We start from the raw sequence: 19,926 nt of genomic DNA, 5'->3' as shown, positions 1-19,926 counted from the left end.
CGGCTTCTATATAGTGGCTGGCGCACCCAGGCTGCCCAGATGCTAGCGCGGCGGCTCCGCACTGAGGATTGGACCCTTCCTGCCACGCTCCCACATCCTCGCGCCGCTCGCTGTCGCCCCGTCCCCGCGTCCCCCGGCCAGCCCAGCATCGGATCTCCGCGGCGGAGAGGAGGATCCCCGCTCCCTGCCATGCTGAGGGCGCGCTCCGCGCTCTGGACTGCGGCTCTGACCGCGCTGGCATTTCTCCACGGGCCGCCAGCGGCACGGGCCGGCGCGGGCGCTGCGGGCACCGGCCCAGTGGTGCGCTGCGAGCCGTGCGACGCGCGTGCCCTGGCCCAGTGCGCGCCACCTCCCCCTGCGCCCCCGTGCGCCGAGCTTGTGCGCGAGCCGGGCTGTGGCTGCTGCCTGACGTGCGCGCTGCGCGAGGGTCAGCCTTGCGGCGTCTACACCGAGCGCTGCGGCTCCGGCCTCCGCTGCCAGCCGCCGCCCGGCGAGCCACGCCCGCTACAAGCGCTGCTGGACGGCCGCGGGATCTGCGCCAACGCCAGCGCCGCCGGCCGCCTGCGCGCCTACCTGCTGCCCGCAACGCCCGCGCCAGGTGAGCTACCCACGCCAGGTGCGCCGCCGAAGCGCGCCCCTCGGCCAGGGCCAAAGGTGGTACCTCTGTGGAGACTTCGCTGCTGTTCCCACCCCAAGGGTTGTAAGTGGGGAAGCTGAAGCCCCGCGAGGCGAGGGCGCTCGCCTGAGGGACCCTCCGCAACCGGCCCTCTACTCGCTCCGTTCTTTGAGTGCAGAGTTCTTGTAAATTGTAAAGCGCTTTCGGCGAAAATGGGTTATAGATTTCCTGGGCAGGGAGGGAGCGGATGCAGAGGTTAACGGTCAATGGAGAGATCCTGGACGGAGGAGATTCTCAAGCCATTCATACAGGCGCCGCGCCGAAACGTGGGCGTGTACTGTGCGGCCCAATTCCGTACCGCGACTTCTGTTTCCCACGAACGAAGAGCGAGCGTGTCCATGCCGAGGATGCTTGCGGGGCCGGGGGCGCAGGGAATGGGTCAGGGCGGATTTGGACGGGGAAGGTGGGCAGGCACGTTGAGGGAAATGGTAGCTGGCTTTAAAAATACTGAATTACACAGACTTACGGTTTGCAAAGCAGTTTCAGGCCCGGGGGTGTCCCAGAAGCAGTGAGGTGGGAACCGGGTCGGACAACCTGACGTTCAGAAAGAAATGACTCTGGAGTTGGCAGGTGTTCCTCTAAATTTCAAGCACGCTTAGCCAGCCTCACTCAGGTATGTGAATGAACTTACCGCGTCGCTGAAGGCTAGGAGATAAAGCCCTCACCTCCAGCCACCAGCTGGACAGGCCACCGTGGGCTAGCCCCCATCTGGGGCTAGAAGGATGGAAATCCCCTTATAATTTCCTTACCTGCAGATTTCCACTCCCAGGTGAGGCTATTTCCTTTTAGGACTCGTGGAAAGGTAAAATTACAACCGCCTGAAACATACTGGCTCCGGTAGACTGGTTAGAATTGCTGGATGCATTTGTCTCTCAGGGCAGTTGGGGCGTTTGCTGTGTGTGTACTTCATTGTTACCGTTCATTTTTGGATATTCAGAAAGTGATCTTAGAAGTTTTTATAGATGTTGTAACTTTTGGCTAGACTATAATGGGAAGTAAGATTACTGTCTTAGTAGCTCCACAGTATAGGTTGATGGGGTTTATTATAAAATTACGGAAAGATCTAAGTGACTTCTAAAATCCACCTGGGGGGGGTACATTTAAATAACAGTCAAAAGTTTAAGAAAATTATCTGTGGCTTAAATGGAACGGTTTTCTTTTCCTCTCTCAGCAGGCATTAGAAAGAAACCAAGGAAGTTTAAGAAATTACTCAGAGTTCTTGGAAAAGAAATGCAAATATATTCATTTACATATTCTTAGCATCCCCTTTGCCCCAGTACTTCCGTGGAAAAAATAAATAAATAAAACTAAGATGAAAGGAAATTGAAACCAAATTCTACCAATTAAAAACTTACTCTGTCGGTTGCTGGGCTGGATAAATTTGTGCTTCCCCAAACACCAGACCCCTTGGGAACTTTGCAACTTCTCCTCCTCATGGAACTGTTTCTTTTCCCGGGTGATCGAAACCCAGAGAGAACGAGGACTTCCCCCAAACACCCCTGTGAGCGCACCTGCCTGAGATGCCTCCAGGAGAGAGCAGGGCTTCTGCAACAGAAGCAGAGTATCTTTCAGCCCTTCTCAACCCTCCAGAAGCACTCTCCAAGCCAGAGCTAGACATTTGCTCCTCGGAGCCTAGAGCCAGAGGCCTTGGCAGGCTTCCAGGCAGGTGAGCAGGCTTGCCACCTTGATCGGCCAGTTCTCAGGAGGGTAGAGAACAGGTCAGCTGGAGCCTTGCGCTTGGCACCCCAGGGGTAGTAGATGCGGGATCAGATAGCGAACTGAGCCCCACCTGGGAGGGGGAGGCGTCAGGACTCTGCTCATCAGTGAGGTCATCCTATGACAGTTACCTGGCTGCACAGAACCAGGCAAGAGGAAGGGGCTCCCCACTGGCCCTTCTCCCTTAGCCGGCCCAAGTTCATCCTGGAAAAGGAACAGAGAGCATTCTCCTTCCATATCAGCTGCAATTTAGCCAGTATACTTCAAATCCCAGTGACGCTGTGGGCATTCCAACATCAATAGCAACTGTGTCTTCGTTAGTTTGATTACAATCAGAGATGTGCAGAAGTGGCTTCCTTTTCAGAGTGAAGCTCTTTGGCACAAAGGATTGTTAAGCCTTGTTGGGTGATGTCCTCATCCCATTTGCTCCTATGCAGACAAGGAAGGAAGGACTCACCCAGGATAGTGCCCCAGGATCCGCAGGGTCTGTGCAGCTCTTGTGGGTGTTCCAGACCCTGCACGGACAGTGAGAGATGTGACGGCGAGACCTGTGAAACACTACCCGACGTGCCTCATGAGTCCAGGGGCCTGAGGCAAAGGCGCTTTGTGGAGAATTCAGTTTCCCCGTCTGAGCCCTTTGCCTGGCGGCACTTAGGACGGGCTGGAATCAGAATCCCTGGGGCTTGCTGACTCCCAGGTTTCTGCCATCGCCCCGGCGCTTCTGATTCAGCAGGGCCGGGTGGGGCAGAGGATGTGCTTGTCCACAAGTCCACACGGGGGAGGCCCGCACTGGGGCATCCCTGAGGGATTTCTGAGTGGGCCTCGGAGCCTTCCCTGGCTCGGCTCTGCCCCCTTCTGGTGGAGGATGGGAGGTACTTGAAAGCTGAGAGCACGAAAAGCATTTTTCTTCAGCAGCACCCGCTTTGTAATAGCACGTGTCAGATTTCATTTTTAAGAAATGCCTTCTTGAGACCAAGGGGGTACCATTCACCACTAGTATTATGGAATAATACTTTATCGAGGTGTTTTTCTAAACTTGGAATTATTGAATCACATTTCCATTCGGTTCGGACTTGGTCAAAATGGTAAGATCCCGTCGTTAAATGTCAATGACCCTCAAGTCTGTGTCTCCCTTGTGTCTTTCAAGGAAATGGCAGTGAGTCAGAGGAAGGCCACAGCGTGGGGAGCACAGAGAACCAGGCCCTGACCAGCACGCACAGGGTGCCCGACTCCAAATTCCACCCCGTCCACACCAAGATGGACGTCATCAAGAAAGGACACGCCAAGGACAGCCAGCGCTACAAGGTCGACTATGAGTCTCAGAGCACAGACACGCAGAACTTCTCGTCCGAGTCCAAGCGTGAGACGGAATACGTGAGCGCTTTTCCTTTTGCTGTTGAGGGTGGGGCTGCCCGGCCTGGGCATCTGGAGATCACGGGGTTGCTCTTTACTCAAGAGCCCCGGCAGTTATTCCGGTGGTCCTGCTGCTTGAGCAGGCAGCCAAGAGCCCATCCTTACAGAAGGGCTATTGACCCTCCCCTAGGGCAGAGATCTCCTGAGAATCAGTGTACTGCTCTCCGGGCCCCTGCAGGGCAGAGAGGTGTTCTCACAAGAGCTGTTCACGTGGCCTCCGAGTGTCCTGGCCTGTGGGTCCCTGTCCCAGTTCTGTGCCTCGCTCTGCAGAGTCAGAAGAGAGACAGGGAGCCCTGGCTGGCAGCTGCGTGGGCACGGTGACAGCTAAGTCGGGCAGAGACGCTCAGGGGCACGTGGCCGGTTCCCCGGGCGTTGCAGGGTTTTGTCAGACGGGGAGTTCCCAGGTAACCTGAGTTTTCTCCCCAGGGGCCCTGCCGCCGGGAAATGGAGGACACGCTGAACCATCTCAAGTTCCTGAACATGCTTAGCCCCAGGGGCATCCACATCCCCAACTGCGACAAGAAGGGCTTCTACAAGAAAAAGCAGGTGAGCACGGTCCGCGAGCTCCTTTCTCTCCCACCGTCCGCTTACGCGGAGGAGACACCAGCCCTCCACCCAAGTGCTCTGGCTGCCGCCGTTGCTTGCGGTCCCTGCCACATCCAAGACCTCCGAGGGGCTTCCCCTAAATCCCTAAATCCTGGTATCTTCCCGCTGTCCGCTTCTGCCTCCCGACCCACAGAGCAACGCGAGGCCTGCTCTCGCGTTGGAGCCTTTTACTAGCCATAGAGGGACCCAGACACGTGAGCACTGCACCGTGGAGGGATGCTTTTATTAACTATTGTAGAGAATTTCCAAGAAGCCTGACGTGAGCTGCTGTGGCAGGAGGCTTACCCTGAGGTCCCACATTGATCCCTTCCACACCCGTGCCTTCCTGGTGGTGACCAGCTGTAAGGGATCAGTTACATTGTTATTTAAGGCATACTGAGTGCACCTCTGTAGATTTCAGACCACTCTATGGGAGCATCTCAATGGACTCTCTAATTGGATGCCTCCTACCTCAGCATCTACGGAATTAGTCACAGAACACAGGGCCATGTTCAGAGTGTTGGTGGGAGTGGCCTCGATTAGAGGGCCCCATCGTGTTCAGTGGCCACTGGTCTCTTTGCCTTTTCATATATTTCTATCAGTCCTTATTCAGCAAACTCACCCTGAGAAGGTACCATATACACAGCTTGGGGTGTGCCCTGAAAGACCCAAATGTGACAAGCACAGGGCAGATGGGACGTTATCATTCCCCCCATTCAGCAGATAGACCTGTAGGACCAACAGGGGCCAATGTCCACCCCAGCGAGACCCTGAGGGACACAAAACCACCAGGACCCCTGCTTTCTTGGGGCACTCATACCTGCCCAGCATGCCCCTAGACACACGCTGTGCACACAAGGCCTTGATCAGTCGCGCTTCCGCAGCATAGCAGAGGCCGTGCTGGGAAACCATCCTGGGTGCTGACCACCTGCCCCCGTCGTCAGGACCCCCTTGGCGGGGCCTCTCCGGGACTCACTGTATCATTTGTGCTTTGCCCACAGTGCCGCCCTTCCAAAGGCAGGAAGCGGGGCTTCTGCTGGTGCGTGGATAAGTACGGGCAGCCCCTCCCGGGCTTCGACGTGAAGGGGAAAGGGGACGTGCACTGCTACAGCATGGAGAGCAAGTAGACTGCGGCCACGTAAGCCCTGGGCACTGGTGGGATCCGAGGGGGCGCAGGACCCAGGCTGGTGGGAGGGGCATCTATAGATCCCAGGGGCTGGCGACCCAGAAGCGGCACTGGCCTGGAGGACAGACCCACATGAGACAGAGCCCTCAACCCGCCCAAACCAGAGCAGGAAAGAGGGTCTGTGGCCAGCTTGTCTTAGAGATACTTAGCCTCATTTTTTTTTAACTTTTTATTTTACATTAGTGTATAGTTGATTAACAATGTTGTGTTAGTTTCAGGTGTACAACAGAGTGATTCAGTTAAACATATACATGTATCTGCTCTTTTTCAAATTCTTTTCCCAGTTAGGTTGTTACATAATATTGAGCAGAGTTCCCCGTGCTATACAGTAGGTCCTTGTTGGTTATCCATTTTAAATATAGCATTGCCTCATTTTTAAAGAACTTAGAACACTTAAACATTCATACACAACGTAAGATTTCCAAAGTTAAGCTTTTCCGCCGTGAGCCTGATGGTTCATTTATCTTCACATGTAAACTGTTTTCATCCAAAAGAACTTGTTAGAGGAATGTGTTTCTAAAAGATGTGGCTTTTTCTTCCCAGTAAAATACATTATGGCTATTCTGGGAGTCTATGATTAATAGCATGTTAATAAAGTTTATTTAAATCTAACGTGAAAATGAAATTTCAAACCATCACGTGGAAGAATGAAATCATATTTAAAAATCTTTTTTCATAAATGAGAGAGCTATCGGGGGGAAAAAGATAAATATATTTCATCGTCTCAAGACAAATTTAAGTAAACAGAAGAAACTGTCATTTTTAGTGATAAGTTCTGTTGCCTTGCAAGTTGGAAAAAATAATGATAATTTTAGGGTGATTGTGTTAGTGAACACCGTGGGCGTCTCGTGGTGTTCTCCGCTTTGTTAAAAAGTGTGGAATGAGCCTCCACCCTGCCAATTGCCTGGGTATCACGCCTGTGATCCCAGCGTGGGCACTGCGCCCTTTTGATTTGGGGGGAGTTATTTCAATACATTCCTTTTTCTTTCTGTTTTAGTTCATGTGGAGCTCAAATATGCCTTATTTTGCACAAAAGACTGCCAAGGACATGATCAGCAGCTGGCTACAGCCTCGATTTCAATTTCTTTTTGTGGTGAATTGATTTTTTTTTTTTTTTAAAACCAAAGTTTAGAAAGAGATGTTTGAAATGCCTAGTTTTCTTCCAAATGGTGAACTTGGCATCTTTCCACTTTCCAGTAGTCAGTGAAACGCAGTTTGATTCTTCTTGTTGCTTCCTATAAAAATACCTGTAAGCTCAAGCACGGCGTGGCCGTAACTCACACCACCCTGGAACCCTCCCCACGTGTTTGCCGACGCAGCCAACCCTCCACTTCATGCCTTAGCGACAGTGTTGCTTATGTAGATGCGCGCTTCGTCCCCACGTGTAAGATGAGACAAGGCCTCATGGAGAAGAGGAACGCCCTGCCCTCTGATGCCTGCACATCACGACGCACCCACCTGGGGCTACATCTTTGAAGCAAGGGCCGGGGTCCCTGGACCAAGAAGATATTTTGTATCTTCAAGGGACCTGCACTGCTTGGAAACTAGTGGAGAGAATAAGGTGGAATCTTGCACAAAAAAATAATAATAATAATGACCAAGAATGTTCTAGGGAACTCTGGGAACCTACAAAGGTGGGGATTTCTGACCCTTCTTTGTCAGGCAGCTTCCTGAAGACACAGCCTTTGCTGAGGCCCCGTGGGGCAGGGGGGCAGGGTGACAGCCAGGGGCATCACAGATAATAGCCTTGTTCTCCAATGACTGCAGAAAATAGCATTTTCCCACTCAACAATTCAAGAGCAAGTGTATTCTTGAGGATAAGCTCCTTAAAGACAAAAGAGGTTTATGTTCATCTCTCCCCTTTTGTCCTCCTTGGCACAATGTAAAAAATAATGATTCTATCTAACCTGGAAGACGAATGGCTTGTTGGGGAGCCGGTCGAGGACACTGGGAGAACACAGAGAATCCCCCTTGCTTTGCTGCACTTGGACTTCCTTCTTTTCTTTCTAAGTCACACGTACACGCAGAGAGAATACCCTCTTCATGACTGTTCACAGTGTATACGTCATCGTCCAGATATGATAGCACCTATACTAGATAATCCTAGACAAATTGTAAGCAATGCTAGAGAATATAAACACGGCCACGACGGAGGGAGGGGGCTCGTGCACAGGGCGCAGCCGCTCTCCCGGAGGCCACCCTCCAGGTCTGGCAGGAGAGTGGGGAGGGGCCCTCGGCCGCCCCACTGTAGCCTCTGGTTGTATGCACGCTGCACACAGCCCTCCTGGAGAACACAAAGGGATCTCAAGATGTTCTGCCTACCTATTAGCTTTCCTTTATTTTTTTAATTAAGTTTTTGAGAAAAAAAAAGGTATTTTTGAAAAGTTCGTCTTGCAATGTATTTATAAATAGTAAATAAAGTTTTTACCATAAAGAAATCCCCTTCCCCTTGTTAGTGACCGGTTCCGGGTTTTGTGTTACGAAATAACCCAGAGGGCAGTGATGTTCCGACTATAGTCGGAACTTTCCCTGCTTCCATCTCTGGCAAGAGAACCCAAGGAGCCAGCCTGTGGCCTTGCTGGCATCCGTCACATCTGCAGTAAGCCTCCAGTTCTGGGCAGTCCTCCCAGGTTCACCAACCCCCCCACCAGGATCGCCAGCCCCAAGTACCATGAGTCCTCAGCCACCATCCCCCAAGGGCACAAAGAAATGAGTGATCTGGGCTCCCCACTCACCAGGGCCAAGGCCATGCTGTTGCTATGGCAACCCCTTACCAGGGTTCAGCTAGCAAATAAATGCACTGGAAAATTACCAATCGTGGGTACTGAAACGGGGCTTACGTGGGTGTCATGAAACGGGGCTTCAGTGTTAAGGCAACCTGTCCAAGGCCATTTTCTTATGTGTTCAAAAGTCCTTGAACCAACCATTCCTCTCCAGAAACGTATCCTAAAGGCACAAAGGGGATGTGCCCAGAGAGCATGAGGATATTAAACTGAAATACATCCATAGAAAGGAATATGCCACCACTAAAATGTGTTTGATGGTAATAATACAGAAAGATGCTCATGGTGGGATAAAGGAAGAGCAAAATGCAATTATATTGCGTACACACACATACACATACACACACATAAAACCGAACGGAAAGGCACCAAAACGGTAACCTGGTTACACTGTGAATGTAGATAACGTCCTTATTTTATGTCTAAATAGTTACAGTTTCAACAACTTCCGTAGTGAACATGAATGGATTCCTTTTTATTTAGAAAAGTGTGCTGCTTCCGTGTGGCAGAGCGGTGGCCCACTGCCCGGGGAGGCATCTGCTTCCAAAGTTGGAGGGTGGGGTCTGATCCCGTGAGCATCTCAGGCTCCCATTCCCACAGCTCGTCTCCACGGCCCAGCCGTACCCCCAAACCTCGGGGGTGGCCTGGCCTCCTCTCCTGGCCCCGCGTTCCACCAGCAATACGGTCTACGGCTTTGGTCCTGGCATGGTCTGCACGCAGTGAACAGAACACGCAGGATCGCTGCTCTTGTAGAGAAACACAGTAAACGAGGCGAGCCAGTGGGACTCGCGGCCCGTGGGAGATGAGTGTGCGGGAAAACAGGGGGGGCGCGGAACGTCCAGCGGCGTCCTTGCTTCTGTTTTCCCTACCCTTTGTTACCGACGTGGGTCCTTGGACTCTTTTTTAAGTAATAGAAATTGATGAGGCCAGATGAGAAATTCAGGCTGGGGCCCCTGCGGCAGGACAGCGAGTGAGAACAAGTAACCGGTGCCCTTGCTCGCTCCCCGAGGCACGGGGGAGCTGGTCCCTTCAATGGGGTGAGTGTGGGGGCCGATGGCGGGGTGGGGCCGGAGGGGTGGCTTCGGTGATCTGCGCACCCCGTTGCTGGTGCTGTGTGCTGGGATCGTGTGCAGCACCCTGCTTTTGCTCCCGGCACCTCAGAAAGGGCGGTTGGTTTGTGGCCTTTTTGTATTTTATTGTTCATACTTGCCCCCCAACTGCGCATGCGTGCAGTTATTTTTAGTCCCTTACAGTTTCTTCGTCTTCTATTGCTCGAGGAGACGTTTGTGCAGGTGTAAGCACTGCAGCAAAGTGTCCCCGGCCCCAGGTCCCAGCCTGTCTCACTTTCTTCTTTTTTAGTGTACCTCAGCGTCTTTTTAATGGACCCACAACGTCTGCCTCAGGGTAAAACTTATAACCTCTTTACCATTCTCAGCATCGGACGTGAGAACCTGTATGTCCCCTTCTTAATATTAAAAAGCCTGCAATGAATGTTCTTTTGTTGTTGTTGTTGTTGGCGGGCGGAGGCATATTTTTGGGGTTTTGTTTAATTTGGAAAAGCTAGTGAAGGAAGGCCTAGCTGAGAGGGAACTGGGGGCAGTGAGGGAGCGGGCCCCCGGAGCCTGAGCAGGGAGCCACCCAGTGTCCCTGTCCGAGGCAGGAGGAGGGGGGTGGATGGGGGGAGATGGAGTTGCAGCCGGAGAGCGGGCAGGTCGGGACCCCAGTGCCCTGACATTTGTGCTGAGTGAATGGGGGGCTGGGAGGCTGCAGAGGGGGGTGACCTTGTTGAGCTGTGACAGGCTGGTCCAGCGGCCCCACAGAAGCCAAGGCCTGGGAGACCTCAACCTGGAGACTACGGATCGGACCAGCGCTGCCCTGGGGGGCTGAGGTGCGGCCCGGTCAGCGCATATTTTGCAGATATAAGGCATGGACTGGATGTGAGGGTGAGAAGGTGGACGTAGAATGTCAGGAATGACAGCAAGTCTGAGCAACTAAAGCAGCATTTCCCCTGAAGAAGCAAACAGGAGAAGACAGTTTAGGGGGGACTCGGGACCTCTGTACAAGTTCAGGTTGAGAGACACATCAGACTGAGCCCCGGAAACACCTCAGGCACCTCCAGTAAGGTGGCTGTGGATTCCTGAAGGAGAATTTCAAGGTCATTGGAAACAGTGAAGCCCCTGGGAAGACAGATGGCAGCCAAAGGTGATTTTAAGGGGGTGAGGCAGGAGGCAGTGCTGCAGCATTAAACTAAAGGGACAGGCTGCTGTGGCCCTGTCCCCACTAGTGCCCTTAGTACCTGCCCTACCCCTACACAGACACCTGGTCCAGGTGTCCTGAGGAGTGAAATCCAGGCAGGGCAGACACTGACAGACGCCAGTGATAACGTACGAAGTTCAGATTATCCCTTCCAGGTCTCCCTCTCTGCACTGGGAAGTGTCCACCAGGAATATCCTCCCCCAGAGCTCCTCCCTGGCCAGGGGAGGGTAAGAATGACCAGACGCAGACTTCCGGTGCTGGACGCTGTCCATTTGGCCCATCCTTCACCTGCACCTGTGTTCTTGAACTTCAGATGTAGACACAGACCGTCACACATCATCTGAGAGAGTGGCCAGTACCCTGGGACATTATGAATTCACAGTTGTAACAAAAAGTAAACAAAAAAGTAGATTAGTTTCCTTTGGAAACAAAAATATAACAAGTAGGTTTGAAGAGAAGAGGAAAGGTATTGTATCACTTCAATAGAAACACTGGCCATTCTGTGACCCTTGCAATGCCTATGAATTTTAAAATCAGCTTGTCAGTTTCTACAAAGAAGTCACTGAGGTTCTGAAAAGGGTTGTGCTTAACCTGTAGGTCAGTTTAGGGTGTATGGCCATGTTGACAATGTCAAGTCTTCTGATACATGAACATGGCGTGTTTTCCAGTTATTTAGATCTTCTTTAATTTCTTGCAAAAAGATTTTGTAGTTTTCAGAATATACATTTTGTATTTCTTTTGTTAAATATACTACTAAGTATTTTATTCTTGACACTATTGTGAGTGAAATTTTCTTAATTTCATTTTTTGATTGTTTATTGCAAGCATATAGAAATACAATTAATCTTTATATATTGAGCTTGTATACTGCAATGTTGTTGTACTCATTTATTAGTTCTAATAATCTTTTAGTGGATTATTAGAATTTTTTATGTATAAGATCATGTCATCTTCAAACAGATATAGTTCTACTTCTTCCTATATCTGAATGCCTTTTATTTCTTTTTCTTGCCTAATTTTCCTGGCGACAGTGTTGAAGAGAAGTCATGAGAGCAGACATGCTTGTCTTGTTTCTGATCTTAGGGGGAAAGCGTATAGACTTTCACCATTAACTATGACATTAGCTGTGGTGTTTTCCTAGATACTTTCTGTCAGTCTGAGGAGATTTCCTTCTATTCCTAGTCTGTTGAATGTTTTTATCATGAAAGGGTGTTGGATATTATCAAATGCTTTTTCTGAGTCTATTGAGATGATCATGGGATTTTTGGTTTTTTTATTTTAGTAGTATGGTTTATTGCATTCATTGATTTTAGGGTGTTAAAACAACCTTGCATTCCTGAGATAAGTCCCACTTGGTCATGGTGAATGATTATTTTAATATGTTGCTGGACTTAGTTTACTAGTAATTTGTTGAGGATTTTTGTGTCCATATTCATAGGAGATTTTGCTCTGTAGTTGTCTTTTCTTGTGATGTCTTTGTCTGGTGTGGAATCAGGGTGAAACTTTTTATGAATGTAGGCTCATAAAATGAATTGAGAAGTGTTTTCTCATCTTCTAAATTTTAGAAGAGTTTTAAAGAATTAGTATTCTTTAAATGTTAGGTAGAATTCATCAGCGAAGCCATCTCGGCTTTTATTAGTGGGTAGTTTTTTCTTTACTAATTCAATCATTTCACTTGTTATAGGTCTAATCAGATTGTCTAATTCCTCTTGTGTCAGTTTTGGTAGTTCATGTGTTTCTCGAAATGTTTCCATTTCGTCTCAATAATCCAATTTGTTAGTGTACAGTTGTCCATAATATTCCTTTATAATCCTTTTTATTTCTGTAAAATCGGTGGTAATGTCCCCTCTTTCATTTCTGATTTTAGTTATTTGAGTCTTTTCTCTTTTCTTGGTCAATATAGCTAAAGGTTTGTCAATTATGTTGATCTTTTCAAAGAACAGCTTTTGGTTTCCTTGATTTCTCTCTGTTGATTTTCTGTTCTCTATTTCATTTATTTCCACTCTCATTTTTATTATTTCCTTCCTTCTGCTTGACGTAGGTTTGGTTTGGCCTTCCTTTTTCAGCGTCATAAAGTTTTTATGAGATTTTTAATACCCCTATTAATAAATAATAGGGGCGTTTAATAGCTGTAAATTTCCTTCTAAGCACTGCTCTACCTGTCTCAGATTTGAGAGTTTCCCAAGCTTGGAAGTAGGGAAGTGCTGTCCCAATTTAGACCCACAGAGGCAAAAGCATGGACAAGCAGGATGATTTTCATGGGAGGGGCTCCGTTTGGACCTTCTGCCTCTGCTTGCTGTCATGACTAAGTGCAGCAATGCTCTGGGCCTGACCCGGCCACAGAAACCATCCTATTAATAACGCTTATGGCCCGGATCAGACGTGGAATAGATTCCAAACATGGCTGGAGCAGAGATCCTTCTGTCCCCCCAGGAGCTGTCCCCAGAGCCCATTTACCCCCAGACCTGTGTGAACCCATGGGACTTGCTATTGTGACTACATAACTCAACATGTGGGTGCATGACTTTTACGTGTGAGCAGAGAGAGCTGTCCTGTCTATGAATAGGATTGACCCAAGGGAGCTGCTGAGTAGTTGCTGGAGAATCAGGTGGACCGAACAACAATAAAAGATGGGGGCACTAGAATCGTGAAGGACTCTTAGATTGCCTCCCAAATGCCCATCAACTCCTGATTCGTTTGAAAGGAACCGGAACTGGAAATATGAGACACTGTTGCTGGTCACGACTGCTGCATGAGAGCATGTCCAGAAGCCCTGGGACTAGACAGAGCTGCCCGCCCTGCCCCTCGCGCCCCGCCCCCCGCCCAGTCTAAGTTAACTGATACTTTTGACTAACCACCCAAACATGCCATGGTCAAGGTGGATGAATACCCCCAGCTTCAGTTGAGACTGAGAACCCCCTGTAGGCGCTGCTGTGCCAGTGCCTTCAAGTTTAGAGTTGTGTCGCTTTAATTTTGCCCAGAAGTCACCTCCTGCGCATCGTGGGGAGGGAAGTCCACCTTCCCCAGCTCCGCTCCTGAGCCCACACCTGAGGGGTAGGTGCAGTCCAGACCCTCAGGCTGGGTCCTACAGGGCCCTCGTGGGGGCTGAAGCGCTGAGAAAAGCTCCCGTTGCCATCACAGGATAATGGCGAGCACGACGATAACCACGCGGTTCTTTTTAGCAGGGTGGGATGGGGCCGTGGCTGACACACATAGGGCTGATATATTTTGAATGATGCATCTGAGGGCTGAGCTCACAGTGAGTCCTGCGGGCTCGGCACAGGGAGGATGGCAGCTGTGGGGGTCAGGGGGTGAAGGGGGAGACCCAAGATAGGGAGCTGGAGCCCAGAGCAGGGAGGGGCCGGTTGGGATCCGCTGGGATGGATGAGATGCCCATCCAGGGGGAGAAAAGGAAGGAGCAGTCAGCAGGGCAGGAAGGAAGGGGGGTCAGGAAGGAAGGAACCCACGTGGCAGAGGACCCATGTCTTGGGCTCAGGTCTTAGTCGTGCAAGCAGGGTGCTGCCCTGGAGGGCGCCACTGAAGCCCTCCAGGGGCCATAGGCTGGGCAGAGTCAGAGAACAGACGGGTGAGGGAGAAGTTAAGGAAGTGATTCTGTCTTGCATTTAAGATAGGAGAAACCCTGGCCTATTTACAAGAGGAAGGGAAGGAGCTAGCGGAGAGGTGAGGGGCCGCAGAGGGAGGGAGGGGTGCCCCGGGCGTGGGAGCCCTCAGTGGGCAGGGCAGACCTGCCAGCACTGGGGACCAGGAACCTGCAGACTGGACTCGCCAGCGCTGCATGCGGAAGGGGAGGTGACGGACGGAGGGAATTCAGGAAGGAAGAAGACGTTATGTTCAACAAATGTCCGTGACGATAGCAATGATCCAGTGTGGGATATTTATTCCAGGGTGTTTACACTGTGTTCATGCGTTTGACAATATCTGCAATACATATGTTAACACGTAGCGACACCATCACATGTAGCTTTGACTACATAATCAACATTTAAGTTTGCCTGCAAATTTACGCGAAACACAGATCCATGGAATAAAGAGAGTAGATCATTCTTAAGCACAGCCTAACCGTCCTCCATCAAACCACTTAAAGAAAATCACTGCTACACGTTTGATTTTGCATTTTCTCGGCAGTATTTTCCTATGCTCTTTAAGACGGAAGCATGAACCTCTGAAGAGCTAAAATACAAGTATTTACATACAACGTGATGGGAAGTGTTTCATGATATATAAATTAATGTAACACAAGTTACTGTGTAGAAAAAAATAAATTTATGGTGAATAAATAAACTACAGCTTTATATATCAAGTCATATGTGGAGTATAAAAAGTAATTCCTAGGTATATACATATACATCTATATATATATATAAGTGTGTGTGTATCCCAGAGTATAAATATCATATGTACTTAAATATTTCATGTGAAGGAATAGATCATATTGCATCTGTTTTCAGTTCTGTAAGTTAAAATACTGATGGCATTTGGGGTCCCCTCTGATTGCCACGGACCCCAGGATCTTCTTTCCGCTCCAAGGGTAGACACACCAGCAGAGCCCAGGCTCTCCTTCCAGGGATGTCTCGCACTGCAAAGAAAAGAAGCGAGGGCAACAGCAGCCCCTGTGAAGCTGAGAGGGTGGCGGAGCTCCGTGCTGCCCAGTGCCGTGTGGAGGGCGTGGCAGCTGAGAGCCAGGCCATGGGCATCCCCAACCGGCCGTGACCATGACTGAGGGCAAATCCTACACCGTCCTGGTTCTCTTCGTAAAATAGAGACTAAGGGCAAGTGCCCAAAGCAATAAGGATGTCACGCGTGTGTTGAATGGTACAGTGTGTGCAGAACTGTCTGCTTCACAGCCCCTACGGCAGAGCGCCTGAGCCCGGAGGGAGCCTGCCCATGTGTGGCCAACCTTGCTGTCGTACCCCCTGCCAAATTCCTTGTTTGTTATAAAGCACTTCCTGGTCCCCAGTTTCCCCCAGAAATATCCACAGAACCTAGGCTTCACTGAGTCCTAAAGGGCTCTCAAAATTAGGTCTTGGTTTGTTTAATCTCACTTATTATCTGGCAAGCCAAAAAAATGCTATTATATTTAATTATAAAGTTCATTTCCCTTTGTAGGGAGAAAAAATGTAAGAGATGTCCAAACAGATACTCACTTTCCTAAGCAGAATTGTCCTGTTCCTCTCTATTACAGGTGAGACACTGAGATCCAGAACGTGAGGGGCCTGTGACGGTCCCCACCTGCTGAGATTTGCTAGCTGATGGAGCGACACTCAGCTCAGGGCCCCCGAGTGCACACAGGCTTTGAGCATGGGGCTGGTCTTCAGGCTAACGGGGGGCTAGTGCCTCCTACTCCCAGAGGGGTGGGTCTTGCGTAATATGATCTGTTACATGGTTTTACGTTGCTCACTTGGAGCTGGACACCCTGTTTGTTGAAAGGCTGGCGCTTGGCTGGGGTGTGGGCATCAGGGGCTGTCGCATGAGGATGCACATACCTGTTTGCTGTGATAGAATCCATTCTTGTTGCAGTTTGGCAGATAAAATTTGTAAAGTTTGTCTCCTGCCTTCTGCTGCTCCCTGGCTAATCTGTCCAGCACTTTGTAGAGTTCTCGCTGGCAGGGCTCCTGAAAGAAAAATTTGACGTTGGGATAAATGACAAGAAACAGTGTATTATTAGCCTAAAAGGGGAGTGGATGTAAGAGGTTTTGTGTGGGCTCTGAGGACAGGCCTGGACCCACTTTCTCTCGGCCTCACTCTCTCACCTATAGAAGGAGGGTGGTTAGTCTCTGTTCTGAGTTGTTAAGATAAAGGATGGGAACCCCATGCCCTCCCTCACTGAACATTCACTAAACACTTGCAGGAGACAAGAGCATCACCAATGCCATGAGCACTCCGACTCTCCTGCCCCCCGTGAGTAATTCTGGCATCAGTCATCTGGTTGAAAGGAGAATGGGCACAACTCTGTGAACGGAGAACTTAGTAGCAGAGCTTTCTAAATTTTGAACAACGTTCCTCTGTAATCTACAAGGTTAGTTCACATGAACCAAATTCGTTGAGGATTAAGGCGTTCATCTGGACAATCTGAGATAAGCATGAACTTTTCTCTATTTGTCATCATTTCAAGCTTAAACTCTGAAGTGTCTAGAAAATGGTTCAATCTCCACTTTTCTGGGTATGCATGTTTTTAGAAGTGAGTTTCTTTTTTTCACAAATGAACCCAAGTCACTCCAACTTTGATTCTTTGTCGCCCTCAAGTGGTAGGACTAAAAACATACATCAATTAAGATGCTACAAGGGAGTTAGCGCTTAACGGGGACAGAGCTTCAGTTTGGGAAGATGAAAAACTGCTCAAGATGGACGGTCATGATAGATAGTGGCAGAATAATGTGACTGTACTTAATGTAACTAAACTTTATACTTTAAAATGATTAAAATGCTAAATTTTATGTTATGAATATTTTACCACAATTTCTTAAAAAGTGGGGGGAAGATGGGATGGGGGAGGAGGATGTTAAGAATAGCTCAGTGCTCTTTAGACACTGCCAGTCTGATACCCTCATTTTAGAGATGAGCTCAGAGACGTGAAGTAATGTATCTAAGGTTGCACAGCACGAACTGCATTTTCTTTCCATCCAGAGGGCTCCTCTGCTGAAAGCCCTTGGGTTAAAAGTTTCCAAAGCTAAGCTGAGAAATGTCTGTTAGGCTTTGGGAAGGAACTTGTTTATATCCAAGGCTCAGGACCGGACCTGCAGGGCCAAGCAGATTCAAGCTAGAGGCTCCACCTACCCCGAGGCTCTCACCTTCCGATTGTTGATGTCTGTGATCTCCAGGGCCCTCATGCTCTCATAATTACTGATGGCGTTCCAGAGGATGGGCAGGTCCTCACTGGACGCAGCCATCAGGTGGAAATTGTCCAGAAGCTGCTCCTGGGTCATCTCTGAGCTCTCAGGGGACATGTTCTCCAGGGTGGCAGGGTCCTTTGCCTCTGAAAATGGAAAAACGAAAACCCATGAGCCTCTCTCCGAAGCATCTGCACCTGGGCCCCCCTCCCCCGAAGCTGCTTCCCTTCCCACAAAACCGGACGGGGACAGGATGGCCATGTAGTTTTGCCTACGCCCACTTTAAAGGAAATTCTGATGGCTTCCAGGTAGAGGGATGACCCAATACCAATGGCAAGAGTGCCCCGTGTTTCTGCTTCTAAAGTAGCCACATGCACATGGGTCAAAGCCCGGGAGGAGCCCTGAGAAAGCCATGGATTACAATTCAATTCCTGACCCCATCCTCAGCTTTCCTATCCATAAAATGGGCATGTTAGTAATTCCCTGTGAACAGGTGGTAGGGTTTGTTTAGAGGTGGGGTCTAGATTGCAGCTCTACTCTCTTCTTTTCCAGGGGCTCTGCCTTCCCACAGAGTGACTTCTTTGCAACCCTGGGAAGAGGGAGGGTCACCAGATTTCTTGCAGAGTCCTAGGGTTTGGATCTGGTGCATGGACAGAATGATAGAGAACTGGCTCTCCTGAGGGAAACCGGGGGGACACCCTCTCCTTTGAGGACCACAGAGATGACTCTGAAAGCAGAGAACCAGGAGGAAAACCGTCCCCACCTTGGAAGGGTGACGCGCTCCAGCAGATCCCTATCAGGGCATAGAGCCACAAGATCCCGCCAAGAATCACGGAATCACTGGACATACAGCTGCCCTGACAGGGAGGTAGGGAGATGGGGTAGAGGTGGGTGTATTTCCTCTGCTTCCCACTACAAGTAAATCACTGCTAAATTCAGGAAAGTTCTGATTGTCAAGTTCTGAGGAGGCAGCACACACATCAACCACTGTTTTTCTATGACAATGAACGCAAGTGACGTTTTTAGCCTGAACTTTCACATTATGTTCTGTAAACATCTGGGAAGCACATACTGTCTGCACAGGACATATATTTCAAAGGACATTCCAAACACCTCCCAGGAGGCCAGCGGTACAGGCTCCCACTGTACTTCCCGGAAACTAATGCATTGGCAGGGAGGAGAGCCAGGGGCGGCTGGAGTGGCACCCCGCTGCCCGGGCACCCCATCGCCTCCCTCTTTTGGGTTTCTATAGATCAGTGGGCTGCCCAGGTGGTCTGGGCTCCCTCCCCCAGCTCTCCCACCAAGTTGCGTGTGTCCTGCCTTATCCTAAGCGCCCCCTGCAGGACCACACAACGATGGAGTTCATCTGGGTGACAAATCCTTTCCCCTTACAGGTTTTGGCTGCAAGCTCTGAGCTTGGCCGGGTTTGCTCCCCACTGGCTGTGAGCTTTGGTGGAGCCCCAGCCCTCTGCCCGCCCCAGTCCCCACCCCATCTGTCCCAGGGGAGGGACCCGGGCGGGGAGACGGTTGGTACCTGTGGCCTCGGCACTGGGCGCGGGCATGCAGGCGCCCTGGCCGCGGGTGAGGGCGTACAGGGGCCGAGGCTCCCCAGGCAAGGCGCGGCAGCTGAGCCCATGGGCGCAGCGCGCAGTAGCCACGCCGCATGCGGCGTCCAGCGGCAGGGCGCACGTGGGGCAACAGCCGCAGCCGGCGGGCCGGGTGAGCTCCGGGCACGAGGCGGGCACGGGAGGGCAGAGCGCCAGCCTCTCGGCGGAGCAGGGCGCGCAGCGCCAGGGCTGGGGAGCGTCAGCGGCTGAGCCGAGCTGAACGGCCAGCGAGAGCAGAAGCGGCCAGGCGCGGACAGCCGGGACTTGGGGCATCGCCAGGCAGCGGTGGCGGTCAGGAGCCGGTGCTCGCTAGGCGGTGGCGGCGGCGCGCTGGCCGATGCTGGCTGAGCGGTGGCTGATGCTCGCTGGGCACCGGGTGCGCCTTATGAAGGGCGCCGGCCGGGCCACCTGAACCAGCGGTTAATGATTGGCGGCGCCGCGTGCTCGCGGCCGGTGTTCAAAATAAGTTTGTTTTGGTTGTAGGCGCACTGCCCTGCGCAAACCGTGGGTAGAAGGAGGGCAAACGGTCCAGGTTTCAGACAGTGTTTGTCCTGTCGTTAGGGTTCAGACCTGGAGCCAAAGTGCAATTCCAGCCAGGAGCGCACAGCCAAGTGGAGGGTTGCGCTTGCTTGTTTCGTTCAAGGGGCATCTTCAGGCTGAGTCTGCCTGCGGTCCCCGGAAGACCCAGGGAAAGCAAGAGAGATAAGCTGGGCAAGGCCAGCGCATTGGCCAGTTTTCAAGTGGGGAAAGCAAGGCCCAGGCAGAGGAAGGAAGGATGGGCTTAGATAGAAGCCAGGTGTTTGAAAGCCCTGGCAGCTTCTCAGTGCCAAAGCCCAGAACTGTTTCTCCCTCTGCA

General features: G+C 50.8%; 2 protein-coding genes across 2 annotated transcripts; one reads left to right on the top strand and one right to left on the bottom strand.

The window, feature by feature from the left end:
* The first annotated feature begins 23 nt into the window (after positions 1-23).
* On the top strand, positions 24-8,014 carry IGFBP3 (insulin like growth factor binding protein 3). Its single transcript, XM_004282998.3, has 5 exons — positions 24-598; positions 3,540-3,766; positions 4,232-4,351; positions 5,392-5,528; positions 6,574-8,014. Exons 1-4 carry the CDS (start codon positions 40-42, stop codon positions 5,515-5,517), a joined length of 1,032 nt encoding a protein of 343 aa, XP_004283046.2. The 5' UTR covers positions 24-39; the 3' UTR covers positions 5,518-5,528; positions 6,574-8,014.
* A 6,477-nt stretch (positions 8,015-14,491) lies between these two features.
* IGFBP1 (insulin like growth factor binding protein 1) lies at positions 14,492-19,437 on the bottom strand. Its single transcript, XM_004282996.3, has 4 exons — positions 18,998-19,437; positions 17,425-17,609; positions 16,120-16,248; positions 14,492-15,212 (listed from the first exon to the last, which is right to left on the bottom strand). Exons 1-4 carry the CDS (start codon positions 19,341-19,343, stop codon positions 15,081-15,083), a joined length of 792 nt encoding a protein of 263 aa, XP_004283044.1. The 5' UTR covers positions 19,344-19,437; the 3' UTR covers positions 14,492-15,080.
* Between the last annotated feature and the right edge of the window lie 489 nt (positions 19,438-19,926).

Source organism: Orcinus orca, chromosome 9 (genome assembly GCF_937001465.1).
Source record: "Orcinus orca chromosome 9, mOrcOrc1.1, whole genome shotgun sequence".
Taxonomy (NCBI): domain Eukaryota; kingdom Metazoa; phylum Chordata; class Mammalia; order Artiodactyla; family Delphinidae; genus Orcinus; species Orcinus orca.
Note: the sequence above shows the minus strand (reverse complement) of the source record. Positions and strands in the feature narration are given on the sequence as shown.